Here is a 21,021-nt window from a genome sequence, read left to right as displayed (position 1 = left end):
CTACATTTCAGAAGTGAGCTCTTAAGTTTCACTTTCACGGACTCTACCCAGCTGGTCAAGCCGCTCCCCGTGAGTCGGAAAACGGTTGATATTGCGGTCACAACTCACCCAAACCTGTCATCTGACGTGAGGTGCGTCTAGCGCAAGTGAGTCAGAGACATTTAGATTTATCCCTGTTTATTTACAGTGTTTGGTGAACTTTGTGTCTGCTAAGTGAACGATGCCAACGTTCGTTAAGCTAATAGTATTTCTGCATGCTAGCAGCTACTGTTCCCATTCTATAGTTGGTAAAAACATGTATTCTGTGTGTGTAGCGACCTGTTATAGTTGTTTGTGCTCACATGCAACGTCGAAATTACTCGTGTATGTTATATAGCATCCTCATATGTTAACGGTCAATTTCATGACGTCTCGCTAATGCTGAACAGAGGGTTATGCACGTGATATTTCGGCTAGTAGCCTAGTTACGTCTGTGGCCAGCTAGCACATGTATACGCGGTCACTAGGTGGCAGTGCTGTTCAACTAATGTTTAATAGGGTTGTTTAAGCTGCTCATAAACCTTGCCACTTCGTTTATCCATTCTCTCCATTATTTGTATGTTAGTCAGTAGCCTGTGTGTTATTTACATATTTCAGTTACTGACCCGTTTATACCTTTGTGTACTTGTACAGAACCACTTAATCATCAGACAGTTTGGATTGTGAATGTGGTGGTGCAGAAGATAATAAACCAAATTGGACTTGAACATCTGTGTGATTCTTACCGATCACCTGCAGCGAGTTCTGCCTTTAAAGATCCACAATAGTAATACGCTAGGAAGCTACACAGCTTCTTCACATATGGTCCTTCGAGCCGGATCTTAGAGCCCACTGCAGATAAGATGGCAAACCAAGCAGATACGGAGCATGAGGCACGTGTCAGGCGGAAGTCTTCCCGCCCCGTTTACCTTGAGGATTACATCGTATCTGTACCGAACAGACCAGCACCACCACCCATCTCACTACATCCAACTTCTCATCACGAAGAAGAGGATGAAGAGGACGAAGATAGAATGCCAGGCTTATGCTCTATAACACCAGGCAGTCCGAAACGCCGTAGCTCACCGCTGTGGACAGTAGTGGATACATATGACGCTCCAAATGCTACAGAGAAGACAGAGTATCAGAAGCTTCAAAGGGAACATCAGAGTCTTCTAGCGTCAATGCAGCAGCTTAGGCTACAGAATGACGCCCTCAGAGCCCAGAGCGGGTACAGTTATTCCAAGCCGGAGCATCGTCAGCAACAGAACATTGATGAAGCGGTGCAACCCCACAGAGAGGCTCAGCACGGAGGCGCCATGCCACCACGAAACCCATTAACCCCCCATCAAGAAAGGGATGAAAGCATGCAACGGGAGACACGTCATTCCCGTTCACCAGCCGTACATTCTGACTACAGCCGGGAACGTGCTATCTCCTCAGAGACCCATCGTCACCGCTCAGGTGGAGACGACCATTCACCCCGCCATGGATACAACATATCTCCATGCAGAGAGCGCCATTCACAGCCCACAACTCATGGTCACGGAGATGATCGTTACTATTCTCCATCACCAAGACGCTATTCTCCAGACCGTTATCAGTCCCCCCCGGGCCCAGCGAGCAGATATGTATCGTTTCATCTTGGCTCTACGAGAGATGGTCATTATTCACGGAACGGGCATGGGTACTCACCTGAGCGTCACTACTCCAGGCACCGAAGCCAGAGTCCACCTGGCGGTCAGGAGCGGACATATCGGGGACCGAAGCCTAACATCCCTGACTTTACCCATCCGAATCCACGAGAGTTTGCAAGACTGCGACTGGCCCTGGACAACATCCTGCCTAGAGACGCCACCGAACGCTTCAAATTCAAAATATTAGTGGATCACCTGAGACTGGAGGAAGCTCTGCTCATTGCTGACTCATATAGCAATTCCCATTACCCCTTCACAGATACCATGGCAGCGTTGAACCATCAATTTGGGCAACCGCACCAGCTGGCTCTACAGCGCATAGCCGAGCTCATGGACGGCCCCAACATCGCTAGCGGCGACATCAAGTCATTCAGGATGTTTGCCCTGCGGGTCAGATCTCTGGTAAGCATGTTGGATCAGCTGGGGAGGAAAGGAAGAGTGGAACTGGACTGTGGGTCACATGTCTCTCGCCTACTGGGGAAGCTACCACATGACTTGAGATCTAACTTCAGACGCTTCATCCACCCGCTGACGGTACCAATCCCCACTCTCCTGGACCTAGCGGACTGGTTAGAGTACGAACTCCGGGTCCAGGAAGATATGTCGCAGTATAGCAGCAGCCCAGGGACGGACGTCAACCCTAAGCGCAAAGATCCGAAAAGCACTAGGTTATCTGAAAAGGCCTCAGTTCTCCTGCTGGAGACGGACGGCACCCCCATTGGAGAACAGGTTAAGGTACCAGCTAACGGTAAAGCCACTTACAAGTTTTGCCCATTTTGTGACAACCACAAGCACTCACTCAACAACTGTGATAACTTCAAGATGCTCAGTGCCACCCAGAAGCGCACCTGGATCCAAACCAACAACCGCTGTTGGCGATGCGGTAGAAACCATCGAGCAGCAGACTGTGATCTTAAAATGTGCTGCAGGACTTGCAACGATCGGCACCTGCTTGCCCTACATGAGGTCAGTGGGAAGCCCTCCAGCAAAGCCGATAACAGCAACAAGCCTGTGCCAACGCTAACCGGCCCTGACAAGCTTGCTCACCCAAACAAAGGGGAAGAAGTCCTGTACATAGGTAAACCTCCTAAGGGACCCCGCGTCCTCCTCAAGGTCAGTAAGGTACTGCTCAGGCATGGAGATCAAACGCTGGAGACATACGCCATACTGGACGACGGTTCAGAGCGCACGTTGCTTCTCCATTCAGCAGCCGAGCAGCTGGGTCTTCGAGGTCAACCCGAAAACCTGCTCCTTCGGACAGTGAGACAGGAGTTACAGACGCTTCACGGGGCGGCCGTCTCCTTCAGCATCTCACCAACCAGCTCCCCCGAACGTGTTTTCCACATAAAGGGAGCCTTCACTGCACCAACCCTGGGTTTAGGAGAGCACACCTACCCAGTCAAAGCTCTGCAACGGAAGTTCAGACACCTGAGAGACTTGCCTATCCAACAGTTTGAGAGCGTTCACCCACTCCTACTTATTGGTTCCGATCACCCCCACCTGTTAACTCCTGCGGAGCCAGTGCGTGTGGGGCCACCCGGGGCACCGGTGGCAGTCCGGACCTGCCTCGGATGGGCACTTCAGGGCCCAACCTACAAGCTCAAGCAGCACCTCACGGAGCAGAACTGCCACTTCGTATCCTATGGGGCCCCACCAGCAGACCTCTACCAACAAGTGGAAAAGCTTTGGCAGATGGACGTGCTCCCCTGGCGGAGCGAAAAGGCATGCACGAGGTCACGACAGGACGTAGAGGCCCTTAACTGCCTGGATACAAAGACCAAGCGGGTAGAGGTAGATGGAATTTACCGCTACGCCACTCCCCTCATTCGTGTCAAGAACTTCCCTGAAATTCATGCACCCAAGGAGGCCGTACTCCCCCAGCTCAGAAGCACAGAGAGGAGGCTCTCCAAAACCCCAGAGCTGGCCACAGCATACGTCGGAGAGATACAGAGGCTGGAACAAGCCGGCTACGTGGTCAAAATGGAGCCTGCTGCAGAAGCCTCACCAACCAGTTGGTACATTCCCCACCACATGGTGGAACACAACGGGAAGCACCGTGTAGTATTCAATTGCTCCTTCGAGTACCAAGGTGTTGACCTGAACAAGCTCTTGCTCCCTGGCCCGACCTTGGGGTCCTCTCTGCTGGCTGTCCTCTTACGCTTCAGGGAACATGCAGTTGCTGTGACCAGCGATATACGTGGTATGTTCCATCAAGTCAGGCTCCTCCCAGAGGATCAACCCCTTGTCCGCTTCCTCTGGAGGAACCTCAATCGTGAACAGCAGCCCACAATCTACGAATGGAAAGTGCTTCCCTTCGGCACCACCTGCAGCCCTTGCTGTGCTACATATGCGCTCCAAAAACACATCCTCGACCACACCCAGCCTGGTGATGCCGCGAGGAAGTCAGTCCTGAACTACTTCTACGTAGATAACTGCCTACAGAGTGTAGCTTCAGAAGAGGATGCCAGAGCCATGGTGGACCAGTTACAGACTCTTTTGGCTCAAGGTGGCTTCGAGCTGCGGCAATGGGCCAGTAACCGCACAGACACCATTCGTCATCTCCCTGCAGAGATAAGATCAGCTAGTGCGGAGAAGTGGATTTCCCACGGGCAACCAGACCAACAGGAATCAGCCCTTGGCCTTCAGTGGCACTGCCAAACGGACACCCTGTCCTATAAGTCTCGAGCTGTTGGAGCAGATAAGACTACCATGCGATCGATTTACAAGGTTTTAGCCAGTCAGTACGACCCCCTCGGGTTTCTTGTGCCGTACACTACAAGAGCCAAAATCCTGGTCCAACACCTGTGGGAGAACAAACGAGACTGGGATGACCCAGCTTTACCCGAGCCCCTGCTGCACGCTTGGAAAGAGTGGGAGGATGAGCTTTCGCACCTGCCAAGCATCACTCTGCCGAGATGCTATACTAGCCCTGAGCTGGATTCCACTACAAATCGGCGTGAAGTACACGTGTTCTGCGACGCCTCAGAGCAGGCATACGGCTCAGTGGCATACCTCAGAACTGAGAGCCCCAATGGTCAGGTAGAAGTTGCATTCCTCACTGCGCGGTCAAGGGTGGCCCCAAAAAAGCAACAGTCCATCCCACGCCTGGAACTATGTGCTGCTTTGACAGGAGCCCAGGTCGCCAAACTTCTCACCACTGAGCTAACTCTCCCCATCCAACAGGTTGTGTTATGGACCGACTCTACCACAGTACTCACCTGGCTCATATCGGACTCATGCCGCTTCAAAGTCTTCGTGGGCACCCGAGTCTCTGAGATTCAGGACCTTACTGCTGATAACACCTGGCGTTATGTGGAGTCTGCGTCCAACCCTGCAGACGACATCACACGAGGTATGCCACTTTCTGCACTAACTAGCAACAGCCGTTGGAGCCACGGACCACCCTTCCTGGTCAGCAGTTCCGAACAGTGGCCAGTGCTTCCACAGCTTCAAACCGCTACAGCCCCCACTGAGGAGCTAAAAAAGCCGACCTTCTGTGGACTCACTTCTGTACCAGCTGCACCCCCTATACCTGATCCCACACAGTTCACAACCTTCAGCGAACTAGTAACTGCTACAGCACACTCCCTACATGGGGCGGCCGATGACGCCCTCACAGCTGGAGATTACCAAATGGCCCAAACCGCCCTTCTTCAGAGAGTGCAACTAGACTGCTTCCCTACGGATTTGGCCCAGTTGAAGTCAGGGAAGCCGGTGCCTAGGACCAGCCACCTCCTCACGCTCTCCCCAGAATTTGATGGACAGGAGGAGCTTATCCGGGTAGGCGGCCGCCTGCGCCACAGCAGCCAGCTTGAGCCAGAAACCATCCATCCTATTGTGCTCGACGCCAAGCATCCGGTCACGCAGCTGATCATCAAAGACTTTGATGAACAGCTGCATCACCCTGGCCCCGAAAGAGTCTTTTCTGAGATTCGACGCAAATACTGGATCCTGCGGGGGCGAGAGGCCGTCCGCCGCTATCAACAAAGCTGTACCGAGTGTAGGAGGTGGCGAAGTAGGCCGGAAATCCCGAAGATGGCCGATTTGCCTCCCGCTAGGCTACGCCTGCACAAGCCAGCCTTCTTCTCCACTGGTGTGGACTGTTTTGGCCCCTACTCCATAAAGATCGGCCGAAGAAGCGAAAAACGCTGGGGGATAATATTCAAGTGTATGACCACCCGGGCTGTGCATATTGATATCCTTTCCAGTTTGGACACAGACACCTTTCTCATGGCCTTAAGGCGGTTCATTGCCAGGAGAGGCAAGCCATTTGAATTGCTTTCCGACCAGGGGACCAACTTCAGAGGCGGCGACCGAGAGCTGAAAGAGGCATTCGCAGCCATTCAACCAGATCTTCAAGCTCAGCTCGCACCCCAACAGATCCACTGGAGGTTCAACCCGCCTAGTGCTCCCCACTTTGGTGGCTGTTGGGAACGCGAAATCCGTTCAGTCAAACAAGCCTTGCAAGTCACCCTTGGCGCTCAGCTTGTGACGGACGAGGTGCTGAGGACGCTTCTCATTGAGATCGAAGGAATCCTCAACTCGAAGCCTTTAGGCTATACATCAACAGATATCGCTGATCCTGATCCCATTACGCCAAATTCCTTGCTAATCGGACGACCAGATGCATCCTTACCGCAGGTGGTATATCATGAGTCTGAGCTTCTTGGTAGAAGACGCTGGCGTCATAGTCAGGTTCTTGCTGACCATTTCTGGAGGAACTTCATCAAGTTCTACCTTCCCAGCCTCCAGGCAAGACAGAAATGGCACACAGAAGCGCCAGACCTACACATTGGCAAAGCTGTCATGATACTAGATCCACAGTCCCCTCGCTCACTATGGCCGGTGGGAAAGGTAACCCGCACCTACCCAGGACTTGATGGCAAGGTGAGGTCTGCCGACGTGAAGGTTGGTGATCGCACTTACACACGCCCAGTGGCTCGTATCATTAAGCTCCCTGCTTTGCCAGAATGATCTTCAGAGCCCACACTGACAATTGCCCTTGGACTGTTCGTCTGTTATCCCAAACCCAAAGGGCCCCTTTTTTGTATTATTCAGATTTCCTCTTAGAAATCTGAGGGCGGCTGTGAAAAAGGCTCCCCCTAGCGGACGTTTTTCTCCCTACATTTCAGAAGTGAGCTCTTAAGTTTCACTTTCACGGACTCTACCCAGCTGGTCAAGCCGCTCCCCGTGAGTCGGAAAACGGTTGATATTGCGGTCACAACTCACCCAAACCTGTCATCTGACGTGAGGTGCGTCTAGCGCAAGTGAGTCAGAGACATTTAGATTTATCCCTGTTTATTTACAGTGTTTGGTGAACTTTGTGTCTGCTAAGTGAACGATGCCAACGTTCGTTAAGCTAATAGTATTTCTGCATGCTAGCAGCTACTGTTCCCATTCTATAGTTGGTAAAAACATGTATTCTGTGTGTGTAGCGACCTGTTATAGTTGTTTGTGCTCACATGCAACGTCGAAATTACTCGTGTATGTTATATAGCATCCTCATATGTTAACGGTCAATTTCATGACGTCTCGCTAATGCTGAACAGAGGGTTATGCACGTGATATTTCGGCTAGTAGCCTAGTTACGTCTGTGGCCAGCTAGCACATGTATACGCGGTCACTAGGTGGCAGTGCTGTTCAACTAATGTTTAATAGGGTTGTTTAAGCTGCTCATAAACCTTGCCACTTCGTTTATCCATTCTCTCCATTATTTGTATGTTAGTCAGTAGCCTGTGTGTTATTTACATATTTCAGTTACTGACCCGTTTATACCTTTGTGTACTTGTACAGAACCACTTAATCATCAGACAGTTTGGATTGTGAATGTGGTGGTGCAGAAGATAATAAACCAAATTGGACTTGAACATCTGTGTGATTCTTACCGATCACCTGCAGCGAGTTCTGCCTTTAAAGATCCACAATAGTAATACGCTAGGAAGCTACACAGCTTCTTCACACAGTAAGCTACAAAACAGAAAGTCATGGTAGTCTAAGTCATGGCACAATTTATATGCGATTTTTGAAACTTGAAATGTATTCGTACAAATTTCATTATGATTTCTAACTCAGAGAAAGATAAGTTTTGTAGCAGCAGCTATACTGACAGTGTTGAAAATAAGGCAGTGATAACCAACTGTTTTTATAGACACCAGAGGGAGCAAGAGGACTACAAGTCACAATAAAGGAAATGGCTTTCGTCCTGTGTGAAGACAATATAAATATTACACCTTCAATATAGACCTTAATAAAATGTCGATAAAAGTTTGACACATATCTACAGTGACAATAGTAAATAGTTTTTGGAAAAATAAGTGAGCATCCACGTTTTTACACTTGCCATTGGGGGTGTCTCTTATGAACAGGAACATTTTGGATTAAATATTGTCTAGCTTCCATATATTGGAACTTTTAAATATTTCTGAAACAGTCTAATTTTTCTTCTGGTGATCTTAAATGAGATGTAACAGCAAACGAGACAATCAGTGCAAAGAATGCTATTGTTTCATAGTTATTATTAATGCCTTTTAGGTATGCTCACCTACAGAGGTGGAAAGAGTACAAACATATTCTACTCAAGTAAAAGTATGATTACTTGGATGAAATTTTACTTAAGTAAAAGTAAAAGTACTAGTCTAAAAATCTACTGAAGTAAAAGTGAAAAAGTAGCTGATTTAAATGTACTTAAAGTGCAAGTTACTAGTTACTCTTTAACAGCGGGAGGGGGCAGGGGTCTCTTCTGTGTAGGGCATTATATATATATAGACAAGGGGATATAAATCTCAAACTAGTTTTGTTTAATTAATACAACACTTACAAATTAAAGTGCACAAATTAAACAAATCATGTCACCACACATGTATGGATGTATACTGGGTCATTATACTTTAGATAAGCAAATGTGGAGCAAATAGTCTGTTAATGGGGGAATAGGAATGTAACCGGTCTACAGACCTAAACAGACTGCAGCTGTAGTTCTAATAATGTAATAGTGTATAATTGATCCAAACCATGGACATTGCAAGGTTAGGCTGCTCGATTTTGACAAAAATCATAATCATGATTATTTTGATTGACATTGTGTAATCACAATTATTAGACGATTATTCATTGATTTAAGAACTGCAACATGCACTTATTTAACATTTGAAACCATGACTTTTGACTTTAAACATATCCTAATTGAACTGAAAACAAGGGAAATGCAAATAGCCTAAGTAAAACAAAACTTCCTGTGTTTTTTATTCCTTTATTGCTTGGTCATAGACCACTTGGATTCGACTTAAAGTGTAAACGTTGGTCGTGATGTTTAGAGGTGCGGCTGGTTCGCATGACTTTTTTTTTCTCTCTCTCTCTCACGGTCGCGCATGTCATCTGACTCGCGTGTCCGCGCATAACATATCTTGCACATTGTTTTAGTCTATTACATTTACCTTTCTTCTCGAGCAAAGGCTGACTTTCTGCCGTCTTCTGGAAGTTTTTCAAAGCTCCCGGCAACACGCATCGTCTCCATCCTACTCTGCACTGTTAAGGCCAGGACACACCAGCCCGATAATCGCCGTCGTCAAAAAAAAAGACGAATCTGTTTGGTGTGTGCCGTGACGTCGGCCGACGTAGAGGTCGTCGGGCTTGTTTTGAGCCTGTCGGCCGCCGATTGAACATGTTCAATCGGCGGCCGACCGTCTTTCATTTGGAGCAATTTGATTGGTGGAGGGCTAGCGAATCAGTGAAGCCCGGAAGTGAGGCGGGTAGCACAAACAGCTAACAACAGCTAGCCATCGTTTTAATGTGTTTGTTCGTTTCGTTTTGAGAGTACTCACATGCATCAACCCTTGTTGACTGCTCGACACCATGCTCGACACTCTCTGCTAAAAATTGTGCTCTTATGGTCCATAAATATAAATACGTATTTCTATCTATGTTTATGCTCTAGAGAGATGTCCAATCATTTCCGGCTTTCGTATTTTTTCGGGCCACAATACAGATTAGCGCCGCCTGCTGTTGTGGAGACATTACGTCCCGCGAGCGTACGGAAAATAAACAGTCGTCTCGGTGTGTTCTTTAGCAGCGACGGGAAGCTGGAGCTTCCTGAAACGGCCGACTCCATTTTTTTTTGACGACGGCGATTATCGGGCTGGTGTGTCCTGGCCTTTAAGGCCAGGACACACCAGCCCGAAAATCGCCGTCGTAGAGTCGATAGGGGGTCGGGAGACGAATCTGTTTGGTGTGTGCCGTAACGTCGGCCGACGTAGAGGTCGTCGGGCTTGTTTTGAGCCTGTCGCCGCCGATTGAACATGTTCAATCGGCGGCGACAGGCTGGCCGACCGTCTTTCATTTGGAGCAATTTGATTGGTGGAGGGCTAGCGAATCAGTGAAGCCCGGAAGTGAGGCGGGTAGCACAAACAGCTAACAACAGCTAGCCATCGTTTTAATGTGTTTGTTCGTTTCGTTTTGAGAGTACTCACATGCATCAACCCTTGTTGACTGCTCGACACCATGCTCGACACTCTCTGCTAAAAATTGTGCTCTTATGGTCCATAAATATAAATACGTATTTCTATCTATGTTTATGCTCTAGAGAGTTGTCCCATCATTTCCGGCTTTCGTATTTTTTCGGGCCACAATACAGATTAGCGCCGCCTGCTGTTATGGAGACATTACGTCCCGCGCAAGCAACAGAGCGTACGGAAAGGCAGCAGTCAGTTTGGTGTGTTCTCTGGCCGCGACGGGAAGCCTGGAGCTTCCTGAAACGGCCGACCCCATTTTTTGCGTAGTCGGAACAAGTAGAAACAAGTCGGACTGGTGTGTCCTGGCCTTTAAGCTGAAAGCTAGGTGAGGGAGGGGCCGATCGCACGGCTGGATGAAAGGTTTGCTGCATTTAAAAGCCTTCACGTCTTCACGTGCGGTAGCCTACAATGACAGTTTAACTATGATTATTTTGTTTTAATGATAGAGACAATGTTTGTTGTTATCATTTAGTCGCAATGATCCTGTCGATCATTCTCTGTGTTAGTTTCCGGTATTGTGCCGTAAAAATAAAAGCCCCCCGCGGTATTTATTTTCTTTTCTCTCCTTTCCCTATCTATTTTTTTACTCAGTAACGCAGGTGATATACAATGTAGCGAAGTACAATACTTCAAAATAAACATACTCAAAGTAAAAGTAGGCTATACGTTATAAAAATCACTTAAAAAATTACAAGTATGCCTACACGAAAAAACTACTCAATTACAGGAACGCGAGTAAATGTAATTCGCTACTTTACACCCCTGCTCACCTAGGAACAACAGCTGTCGTGGTAAAAATACTACTGCTTTTGTCCAAAGGGGAGCACCTTTGAAGAGGCTCTTTATGTAAATCACAGTGTATTGTTCCATTGAGAGAGCACTTGTACCTATTAAATCCTCCCCTCATTCCATCAAAAAGTATGGGGGTGGGTTCAAGCCTATCTTACAAAAATAATATAGCCTACTGTGGCATACCAAATAGTATGCATGTTGTCAGAGAGATAAAACAATAAATAAAAAATAAAACGAGGTGAGACTTGGACTGTGTGCACCTTTAAATTGTATGGATTGTATAGAAACGAAACGTTGCCTGTCTGCGTCACGTTGTGTGTACATGCATGCACGTTTATGAATAATGAATGAATGACGTTCTTGGTTAGGTGGTGACGTAGCTGCAGGTCGGTTCCTTCACCCTCAGGGGGCTTCCTGCTCCACGGATCTTCAAACTGTAGCCTACGTTATTTCCCGCAGTTGTGTTACTACGTTTGCTTGCACACAGAGACCATCCTTCTCCTCCCCCGTCCCCCCTCCCCATCCACACATGCCCCGCCTGTTCACATTTAGGAAATAGTTTTTTTTTCTTTTCTTTTTCTTGCAGTATTATTTCTATTTTTCCTTCGCATGGGTTCGTTGGCGGCGATGTGAGCTGTCGACACTGGCTGCGACTCGCTTGAACATGATGGGGATTTAAAAGAGGGTAAAACGGGAGCAAAAAAATACAAAGCATCCTTCTCTCTTTATCTCCTCCTCCGCTGCTGCTGCTGTCTCTTCAAGGCTTCAGAGGGATCATGCAACACCTCAAGCCATGGCGAGTTTTGCTTCTCCTAACCGCGCTGTGCCAACCGGGAATCTCAGACAATTACGGTAAGATATATGATCATTTATAATCACGATGGTCGCACGGGGCTTATCAGAAAGCAAAACACGGACATGCATGGCATCTCAACAGCTAATTCAGTCATCCGTATACTTAATCTCCTGTGGCATCGCTCTCATAGTCCTGTAATATTTCCAACAGAGACTAGTCCCTACATTCAGGGAAAGGATAGCCGTATTTAATCTAAATCGAACTGTCAACATTTTATAGAGAGAGATGGTCTGTGTGGGTAAGTGTAGTGGCTGCTGGGGAGAAACTGAAGAGGAGAGACGGAGGGTGAGTGATACGGCAGATAAAATAAAACTAGTCTAAAGTGAGTATTTTTCTGTTTTTTTCTTGTTCTCATAGAGTATGGGATCATTTCAAGGAATTAGGGAAAAAAAGACAGCAGAATTATGTTTTAACATGCACTGAACTACATCGTATACGATAGAAAACAGTACACACTGATCCCAGTGAACAGAAAAGACAGCAGGTTGTATATTTTCTATAATGGATAGATTAAAAAAAAAGTAAAATTAAATAATCCATTAGGCCTACATTTAAAAAAAAAAATACATATCTAGTGATGCCAGAATAGTGTAGATTAGTATTTGTTGCAGTGATGTTACTATGTTTATGTTGATGAAAAAAGGCAGCTGTTTCAGCGTGACTATTTTCATATTAATAATCATTGCTAAAGCTTGAGGGATTTTATTATTTTTCGTTTAGTAGATTGATGCATACAACTGGCATAGTAAGTAACTGACACAAGGATGCAACAAGTGCTTTGTCACACACCCTTTCCTTTAAGACTTACATCCAAAAATACGCTATATTGTTTTGTTTTGTTTTTGCAGGCAAACTGTATGTCTGATGTGAAGGTGGACATTTTTAAAATATGGAGTGATTTAATAATTATTCTGACTGAGATCGAAAGTCCACGTCATTGTCTCCTCAGAGTTTTTTCTCTTAAAAAGAACAAGATTTTGTTCCTACAGGGTTATTGTCACTGCCCCTCCATCCTATTTATAGTAAGCTATTTGAACTATTTCATAATGCTTTATTACTTACATTTAAACACTCAAATAATTGATTCTGATTCATTCTAGATGTTTGACAGTAGGTTCGATGGGCTGTGATTTAAATATTTCAAAATAACCCTCAAGTTGTTGGAAATTGTATTTTGAATATTTTTATTTCAAATGTGTCAAAACATTTCTAAAAACAAGCAAAAAAGGGAACATAACATGCTGCTAAAACACTGGTGTTTCTGCACAGTGCTATCAAAAATGATACGTCATTGAGGAAACCAATGGATACAAGACGATACAGCATACAAAAAAACTAGAAACAACCTAACAATGAACAATGGCCGGCTCAGCAGGGAGCCATTCTGCTGGGGCCTGAGATTTCAGCACCATGGAGAGATACCAGTGTTGTTGCTTCCCTTTGTGTCCGTTCATCCATTACGCTTTTCTGCCTCCATCTCTGTTCTTTCACACATGCATCCATCCATCTGTTCATTTGATTAGCCATACACCCATACGTCCCACTGTCCATTCACACACACACACACACACACACACACACACACACACACACACACACACACACACACACACACACACACACACACACACACACACACAGTATGATCTTGATGTTGAAGCTGATGTCTCTCAGCAGCCAGCTATTTCCCTATAAGGTCGGTTGTCCTGTTGCTATGGGGAACACTGTATGTCAGGTTTACCTTAAATTTGCTCGCCCAAAGTCATGACCTTCATTGGAGGCTTTGTATTATTTTGCCATGCTAGTGTACACATTTGACCATAAACTTAATTGTTCTTTAAAAAACTGAATTATGTTACATACCCAGCCACTTCATTCCTGTGCCTGTTGGGGAGTTTTACCATGAGAGCCTAGCACCTGGCCACCACGGCTATATTTCTGCTAGTCTAAAAACAGGTGTCTCCTTCAGACATTCCCATGGGTCAACGCTCATGCTTGTCATGTTTCCATGTTTCATCTATCAAACAAGATTTTAAAACCAGATCCATAAGTGTAAAGCTGTTTTAAACCATGGAAAATAAAGTTGCTCCATGTTTTTTTTCTTGGTCAAACTATACCAGATGTCCTTCCCTGGTCAACATTGTGGTGATGAGCATTACAGTCCCTCGCAACCCCCCTGTTTGCTGCAATTATATTCTCTCTTGGCTGCGTCCCAATGTAATTATATCCACCTTTTTTTATGGAGCTGGTTTGAGTTACTCATGTATAGTGGGTTCACTCACAAATATGTAAAAGCAAAGGTCTCTGAGTAAAAGACATGTTTGCTTATTTTTTTTTAGATAACAGCTCTCTTTATTGTTTTTTTTGTGAGAAGTCATCGTATTTGCTTGTGAGATTGAGTGAGATTTGGTCCAAATAAATTCACATTAATTCAAAATTAGTTATGCAAAGAAAAAAACATGATAAATAAACATATATAAAATGTAGTCTCATGTTTAAAAGTGAAAAGCTTGTACAGTGTGTGTTTTTCTCTTTAAATGAAGTAGAAGTGTGAGTCACTGGAACCCCCTGTAATGCAATGCGTCAAATCACTTTACAAGGCAGAGCAAAATAGTTTTCGATCTTCTCGGTGAAAGTTCGTGTTCAGTTAAACATTAATTAACTTTTTTAGTCTTGTACATGCAAACCGAAGCAATAAAGGATTTGTTTTCTCTCTCTTTCTCTGCAAAAAGAGACGTGAGAGAAATCCACAGTATAATCTCGGCATAGTCTGCTGTGCTTATGTTCCTAATCTATCTCCAGCCACCTGCTGCTTCCCACATTGCCTTAACCCTCAATGGTGTTACTCACTTCCCACGAAAAAGTAGTAGAAGAAGAAGTAATGAAAAATAAATTGCAAAGGAAGGAATGACTGAAATTACTGAAGAAAGCATTGTATTATTGTTGCCTGTTCAATTAAAGCATAACAATACCCCCCCCCCCCCAAAATAAATATCATGTTACAACCGTTGATATTCTCTTCAACTTGTTTATCACTGCAGCAGCAAAATGGTTTTATGAGTTTTTGTGTTTTTTTTTCTTTTTGTAAACACTGTGAAGACTCATTATGATGACTAAGCCAGGGCCCAGCTCACACTGTTATGGCGTCATTTGGACTCCCTAATTGTGAGTTAAAGCAGCTGTTGCCATGGAATTTAATGTGAAATGTTTTAATTCTGAGCACCTGCTTGCCCTCTCTTTGTCTTTCTATGTCAGGTTGCCTGTTTGAGAGAAAGTTGTGCGCAAGGGATCAGTTCTGCTCAGATGGTGAGTACAACATACACACACACACACACACACACACAAACACATACACACGCACGCATGCATGCATGCACACACACACGCACACACACACACACACACACACACACAATCAAACATTATCTGTTTTTTTATCTCAAACTTTCTTAGTCCGTTCTCTGCCTCTACAGCTTTATACATGATTAACCCTGCAGCTGGACACACACACACACACACACACACACACACACACACACACACACACACACACACACACACACACACACACACACACACACACACACACACACACATAAACATATACACACTACATGTGCCAACATTGGTCTGTCTCTCTCTCTCCCTCTCTCCGTCACCTGCCTCTCTCCCTTTTCCTCATCTTTACCTAAGCCCCTCCCCCGCTCCGCTGTCTCTATGGCAACACTGACATCACAGTGAGGTCGGCACCCCCACAGTTGTTGTGCAAATACAGCGATGAGTCACTGACACACTCTTACGCACTTCTCTGTGGAAATTGCATTTGCGCACACGCACAGACATTGGACAGAATATAAAACAGATTGGCGTACTTACCACTCTCAAGCAGACACAGGGCACATTTATTTTTATATTATATGGAAAAAATCTAATAGTCCACAGAGAATTTTACCCATACTGACACCCACAAGTCTCCCAGTAACTAACTAACACACACACACACAGATTAGGCAGTCACAGTGTTGGGTTTGGATAGGGAGGTTACAGAGGTGTTTGACTGAATGAGATAACGAGAGTAAAGAGACTACATTCAGACCCCTGTTTCTGGATCCATTTCATCCTAATGATTTAAGTATTTCTGTCTATGTTTAGTTTACTAACATTAAGCCAAATATTGTACTTGACAATGCCTCATTGTAAACTGTAACTTTTGTTCGCTGGATGACATGTTTGACATCTTATACTTTTCACATTTTGTGAAATAATAAACGGCTGAAAATCTTGCTGCTCTGTTCCTTCTCACAGATAAAGCCGACATGCTACACTGGCAGTCATTCTTACTGGAACGTTTTCTTCTTCTTTATCTTTTAATTTTAGCAGTGATTATACTACATTTACTAAATCTTTAACTTCAATAATAAAAGGAAAAATATGCCTTGCTTAGATCATGTATAAATGCACTATACGTAATAATCGACTATTAATCTCTGATCTGAAATAGGAAAAACGTCATTAAACTGGCAAAGCAATTTCCGTTTTTTCTCCAGCACTGATGGCCAGTAAATCTTTTAGTATAATAATAGCCAGCATATATTTTAGTATACTTTAGGGTGTTGCTCGCAAGGTATGGTGAATACATTATTGTCCTTTGAGAAATAATTGGCCTAAAATGTCAAATGATGCCCGCTTACTGCTCAGCACAACCTTCCATCCCTGCAGCACATGCTCAGACCTCGAGTTTTCTTTTAGTTCTTTTTCTTTCTTTATGGCTGCCTACTGTCTGCTACCACCAGTGATAGGTTAGATCAATCGTGTCCTATGTGCTATCTGGAACCCACAGCGTCTTTCAGGTGCCCTCAGCTGCTGTTTATTTGTGTCAGTGATAGGATGTATGGCTGGGCCCTTATAGAAATTGATAATATGCCATGGTGACATATTTGAAATGTTTGCAGGTTGTCACCGTCCATAGTCTCTATACATTTGATAAAGGTTGTGGTGTGTGAACAGTGTTTGACACAAGCCTCTCTCAAATAAAACAGAAGGTTTTGTGGGTCTGTCATAATTGGCCAGAGAGCTTTTTTTTATTGAATGTAATGTAAATGTAAATTGAACAAATCATTGCATCTCTTTTACATTTAACAGGTTGTCAGCATCCATCGCTAAATACTACTGTTTGTGTGTTCCCTTGCACAAAAATGATAGCAGCAGAAATAACCCACGCTCCAGAAATAGTCCCAATCCAATCAAGCCGTGCAGTTTGCTGTATCCTCTCCATTCATCTTCCATTCCTCTTCTCTCCATGTCCCCTGTCTCTCCGTCATACGTCAGTTCCCCACCAGGAACAGGAGCTATATTGTATTTACACTCTTCCAGCGCAATTTATTGCCAGAAGAAAATATTGTGTGTCACATTGTCACATGTATCACATTATCAACATAAAGCTATTTGGAGTAATGGGTTTCACTCTCTGTATCTGTATTCAATATTCTGTAAGCGTGTTAGGCTTACACAATACATTTACCCGATTGTATACTAACACACCTAGAGGGAGCTAACTCTGCAAAACAGAAATAAAGTGAAAATTGTCAGTCTTCTTATTCATCAATGCATCTTGTGGCAACCAGTATAGATTCACTGTTTCCTTTTACATTTGCGGCCGAAATAAACACATGAATCCCCTCTAATCTACTCAGTATAACAATTTTGCAGTTTGACTGTAGCTGGCCGGGTTGGGTTGAGTGAGATTCAGCTGGTGTGGCAAAAGACTGCAGTGACTCATCAGTGCGACAGATAATACCTAATGTACTCTGCAATATCACTATTCCCATCAAATCGCAGTTAGACAATCTTATTCTCTGGATATTCATTTGATACTCACTCGGATAGCTCTGCAGTTCAGTTTTCCAGGAGTTTTCCAGTATAAAGCATTTGATCCCCTGATTCCAGAAAGCTTTCGATTAATAACTACTAATGTCCAAAGTGGTTATTCAATTATTAGAAGGGATGAACACTTGTAGACCTCAATGCAATGATGTAGGCCTAGAGCACTAACTTTGTAAAGCATGAAGAATGATGCATCAGCTTGTCTCTTGGTGGAAGGTTTACATAATGTGTTCATGGGCTTCATGTGTTTAGTTTATAATTGTGCCGTGAGAACAGTTAACAGAAAATAATTTCTGGTGAGAATGCTATTATTATTTATGTTGCTATGAGGCTGCCTTGCCAGGTTATTAACTATTCAAAATAATTTTTTTTGTAAAGCATGCAGGCTGACGGTGTCAGAACCATGTCAGAAGGAATGTGACATTCAGTAGGTGTGTGGGCTGCACTTTAAAACCATGAGTCACTGTGATGGACCGGGGAGGGGGGAGACTAACACATAAGAATAACGTAGGCTATACTGTACTAATCTTATGGGTTGAAGGCCCAAACTATTTGTTAAAGTCTATATGTTTTTTTTTATGAAAATTTCAATTGATGCATTGTTTATTCTGTTTTCAGATATAGACAGGTGTTACTAATATAATTATGTTTGGCTCTGTTCTGTTCTATTCAAGTGGCTGTGTTAGCCATGACATTGTGACATACACAATACCAGGACCCTGCAACTGAAGCAGCTAAATAGAATTTGGCCATCATTAATTTTATTTCTTCCATCTGTGCCTTTCCTGCTGTGGTATGGCAAAACAAATGTTGCTAAAAGTCTGCCAGCTCTGCTCAAAGTCACTTTAAAAAATATCATAAGACTATTTTGGCAAAATCAGGGTAACAGTTATTAACAGCTTTTGGTGTGTGTCTGTCTGTGTGTGTGTGTGTGTGTGTGTGTGTGTGTGTGTGTGTGTGTGTGTGTGTGTGTGTGTGTGTGTGTGTGTGTGTGTGTGTGTGTGTGTGTGTGTGTGTGTGTGTGTGTGTGTGTGTGTGTGTGTGTGTGTGTGTGTGTGTGTGTGTGTGTGTGTGTGTGCGTGCGTGTGCGCGTGTGTGTGTATTATTTCCAGATGGGCTCTTTGGTCAGTGTCGTAGCTCTAAGCAGGACCAGGTCCAGTACCAGGTGTCAGTTCCTGTTCTGAAGAGGATGCAGGAAGTCCTTAAGCAGCTCATGCAACAAGGTGAGATAGTACATATAAATCTTTGGTAGCATTAACTGTTAGCGCGACTGTATCATGGCTTCTAAGTAGCTGTGACAAACAGAGAAAGGATGGGATATCTGATTCAGGGTAAGTTTGTGAGTCCTTATTTACAGTAAATTATAGTCTGGTGCAAGTGTGTGTCAGTCTACTACAAAGTTAAGAAAACCGATACAAAATACAACATTGGAAAAACTCAATTAACCGTCAACAGTCATTCTAGCTGCTCTGTGAGGCTATACTTCGACCCGATGGGGACTCAAAATTGTATTAACCTTATGGACACTATTAATACCGGATGAAATACTTTCATTATACGGCACACTAGAATATTGATTTCAGATCATCTTTCTCTCCTTTTCTCGCCCTCACACACACACCATGGTCTTGCACGCTCAGCTTTTGTTCTTTAATACCTGTGTTTGTGTGTGTGTAGGTCTTTCCTGGCAAGATGACATCACCCAGTATATTTTATCAAAGGAGCTGAAGAGAGTTCCCTATAAGACTCAACCCTATAAGCCAAACTCATCTCCTGCCTCCTCTCATTCGTCTCAGTGAGTACTCTCCAGTTACACTGATGTTCGGTGAGAAATGTACACTTTGCGCAAAAGTCTTAGGACGGCGTCAGATACCTATATTTATTTCACCATTCAGTATCCTCTGGACTTATTTATTGTTCCCTCCTTTCAACCCCCTTCTGTATCCATCCTAATCTTCACCCTGCGTTCCAAATCATATACTCTTTCTTTTTTTTATTCTGCATACTACATCTGACCATAAGGATAATCTAGTTAGCATGCAGTAGGCATACAATTGGGACTTACTTTTACTCATTTATTTCATCATAACATCGCACCTTGATCTTGCCTCTTGCTTTTATATCCCCGGTTGTTTTCATACGGAGGCTCCCTCGAGGTGACGTCACTTCCGGTGCGCACTGGATTGTGGGTCAGAATTGCCCAAATAGCATGCCGATTTAAACACGAAAAATCTCAGCCGGATTTAGTAGACATCCGGATATTTTAAGCATACTAAATCTGACCACACGAAATTGGGACATCCTAAATATTTATTCTAACATACTAAATAGCAGAAAGTATGGGTATTGGAACGCAGGGTCAGTTTGTTTTTTCTCCGGGTTGCCAGATCCAAACAGCACATCCCCCAACACCACGGCTCTAAATCGGGGTCCAATCCTCCTGGTGGTAGCTATATGGACTACATGATTGTCGAGCCTCCTCAGTCTCCACAACGCATGCAGACAGCCTCCATGGACCCATACACATACCACCAGGTACACCTACAAACATTGTTCATCATCTTTATGATTATTATATTGGAAAATATATTGGAAACCTGCAAAATATAAAATCTTACACATGCAGTGCAAACAGTACTAAATCGGCATAATATCTCTCCTATTTTTAGCATAGGTACCAAGATGAAGCAGAGCGATCCCTCATTGGGGCAGGAGGTGGTTATGCCCGCCCCTCTTCAAGGTCCCAGGCCAATCAGAGAGAGCGTGAGCGCGAGCGCGAGAGGCAGCTGCTACAGGAAGCCCTGTCTCTCTACCTGACATCCGCACAGCCCTCTTATCGCCACCGAGGGGCCTCTCCCATGGCTCCCGCAGGTGAACAGGATTTGAAGATTTACTTAATAAAACACACAAAGAGCTATCCAAGGAAGATCGCAAAAACATACAACTGTAGAAGTATCAGATAGCACAGATGAAGATACAGTTAAAGACAATATAAATCATCGATTCTCTTTATTATTGTGACATGTTGTGCTATTAGCAGGTCTGCCTTATTATGAGGACCTGGAAGTGGAGATACCAGTGGACTATGTGGAAGACTACACCCTAGAGGAGAGACTTGGTACTGCTGGCAGACAACAAACGCCACACAGTAAAAAGGTTCCTCAGGACCTCAGCACAATGTCTGGGAACAGCGGTGAGGAGAACAAACTTAAAATTAAATGTTCAATGATGCTTTAAATGACATCTTTGCCAAACAAATGTAAAGAAA

General features: G+C 44.5%; 1 protein-coding gene across 1 annotated transcript in view; it reads left to right on the top strand.

Moving 5' to 3' along the window:
- Positions 1-11,790: 11,790 nt before the first annotated feature.
- ptprna (protein tyrosine phosphatase receptor type Na) overlaps positions 11,791-21,021 on the top strand; it is a gene marked incomplete at both ends in the record, with an annotated part of 18,576 nt that continues 9,345 nt past the window's right edge. Inside the window, 7 exons of the mRNA XM_080037803.1 lie at positions 11,791-11,866; positions 15,126-15,176; positions 18,866-18,976; positions 19,431-19,548; positions 20,141-20,288; positions 20,423-20,624; positions 20,794-20,946. Of these exons, the coding sequence (XP_079893929.1) occupies positions 11,791-11,866; positions 15,126-15,176; positions 18,866-18,976; positions 19,431-19,548; positions 20,141-20,288; positions 20,423-20,624; positions 20,794-20,946 (859 nt within the window). The remainder of the gene's footprint in view (positions 11,867-15,125; positions 15,177-18,865; positions 18,977-19,430; positions 19,549-20,140; positions 20,289-20,422; positions 20,625-20,793; positions 20,947-21,021) is intronic.

This window comes from Ammodytes marinus, assembly GCF_949987685.1.
Source record: "Ammodytes marinus genome assembly, chromosome: 12".
In the NCBI taxonomy this organism is placed as follows: domain Eukaryota; kingdom Metazoa; phylum Chordata; class Actinopteri; order Uranoscopiformes; family Ammodytidae; genus Ammodytes; species Ammodytes marinus.
The sequence above is the reverse complement of the archived record's forward strand: the minus strand, read 5'-3'. Positions and strand labels throughout refer to the sequence as shown.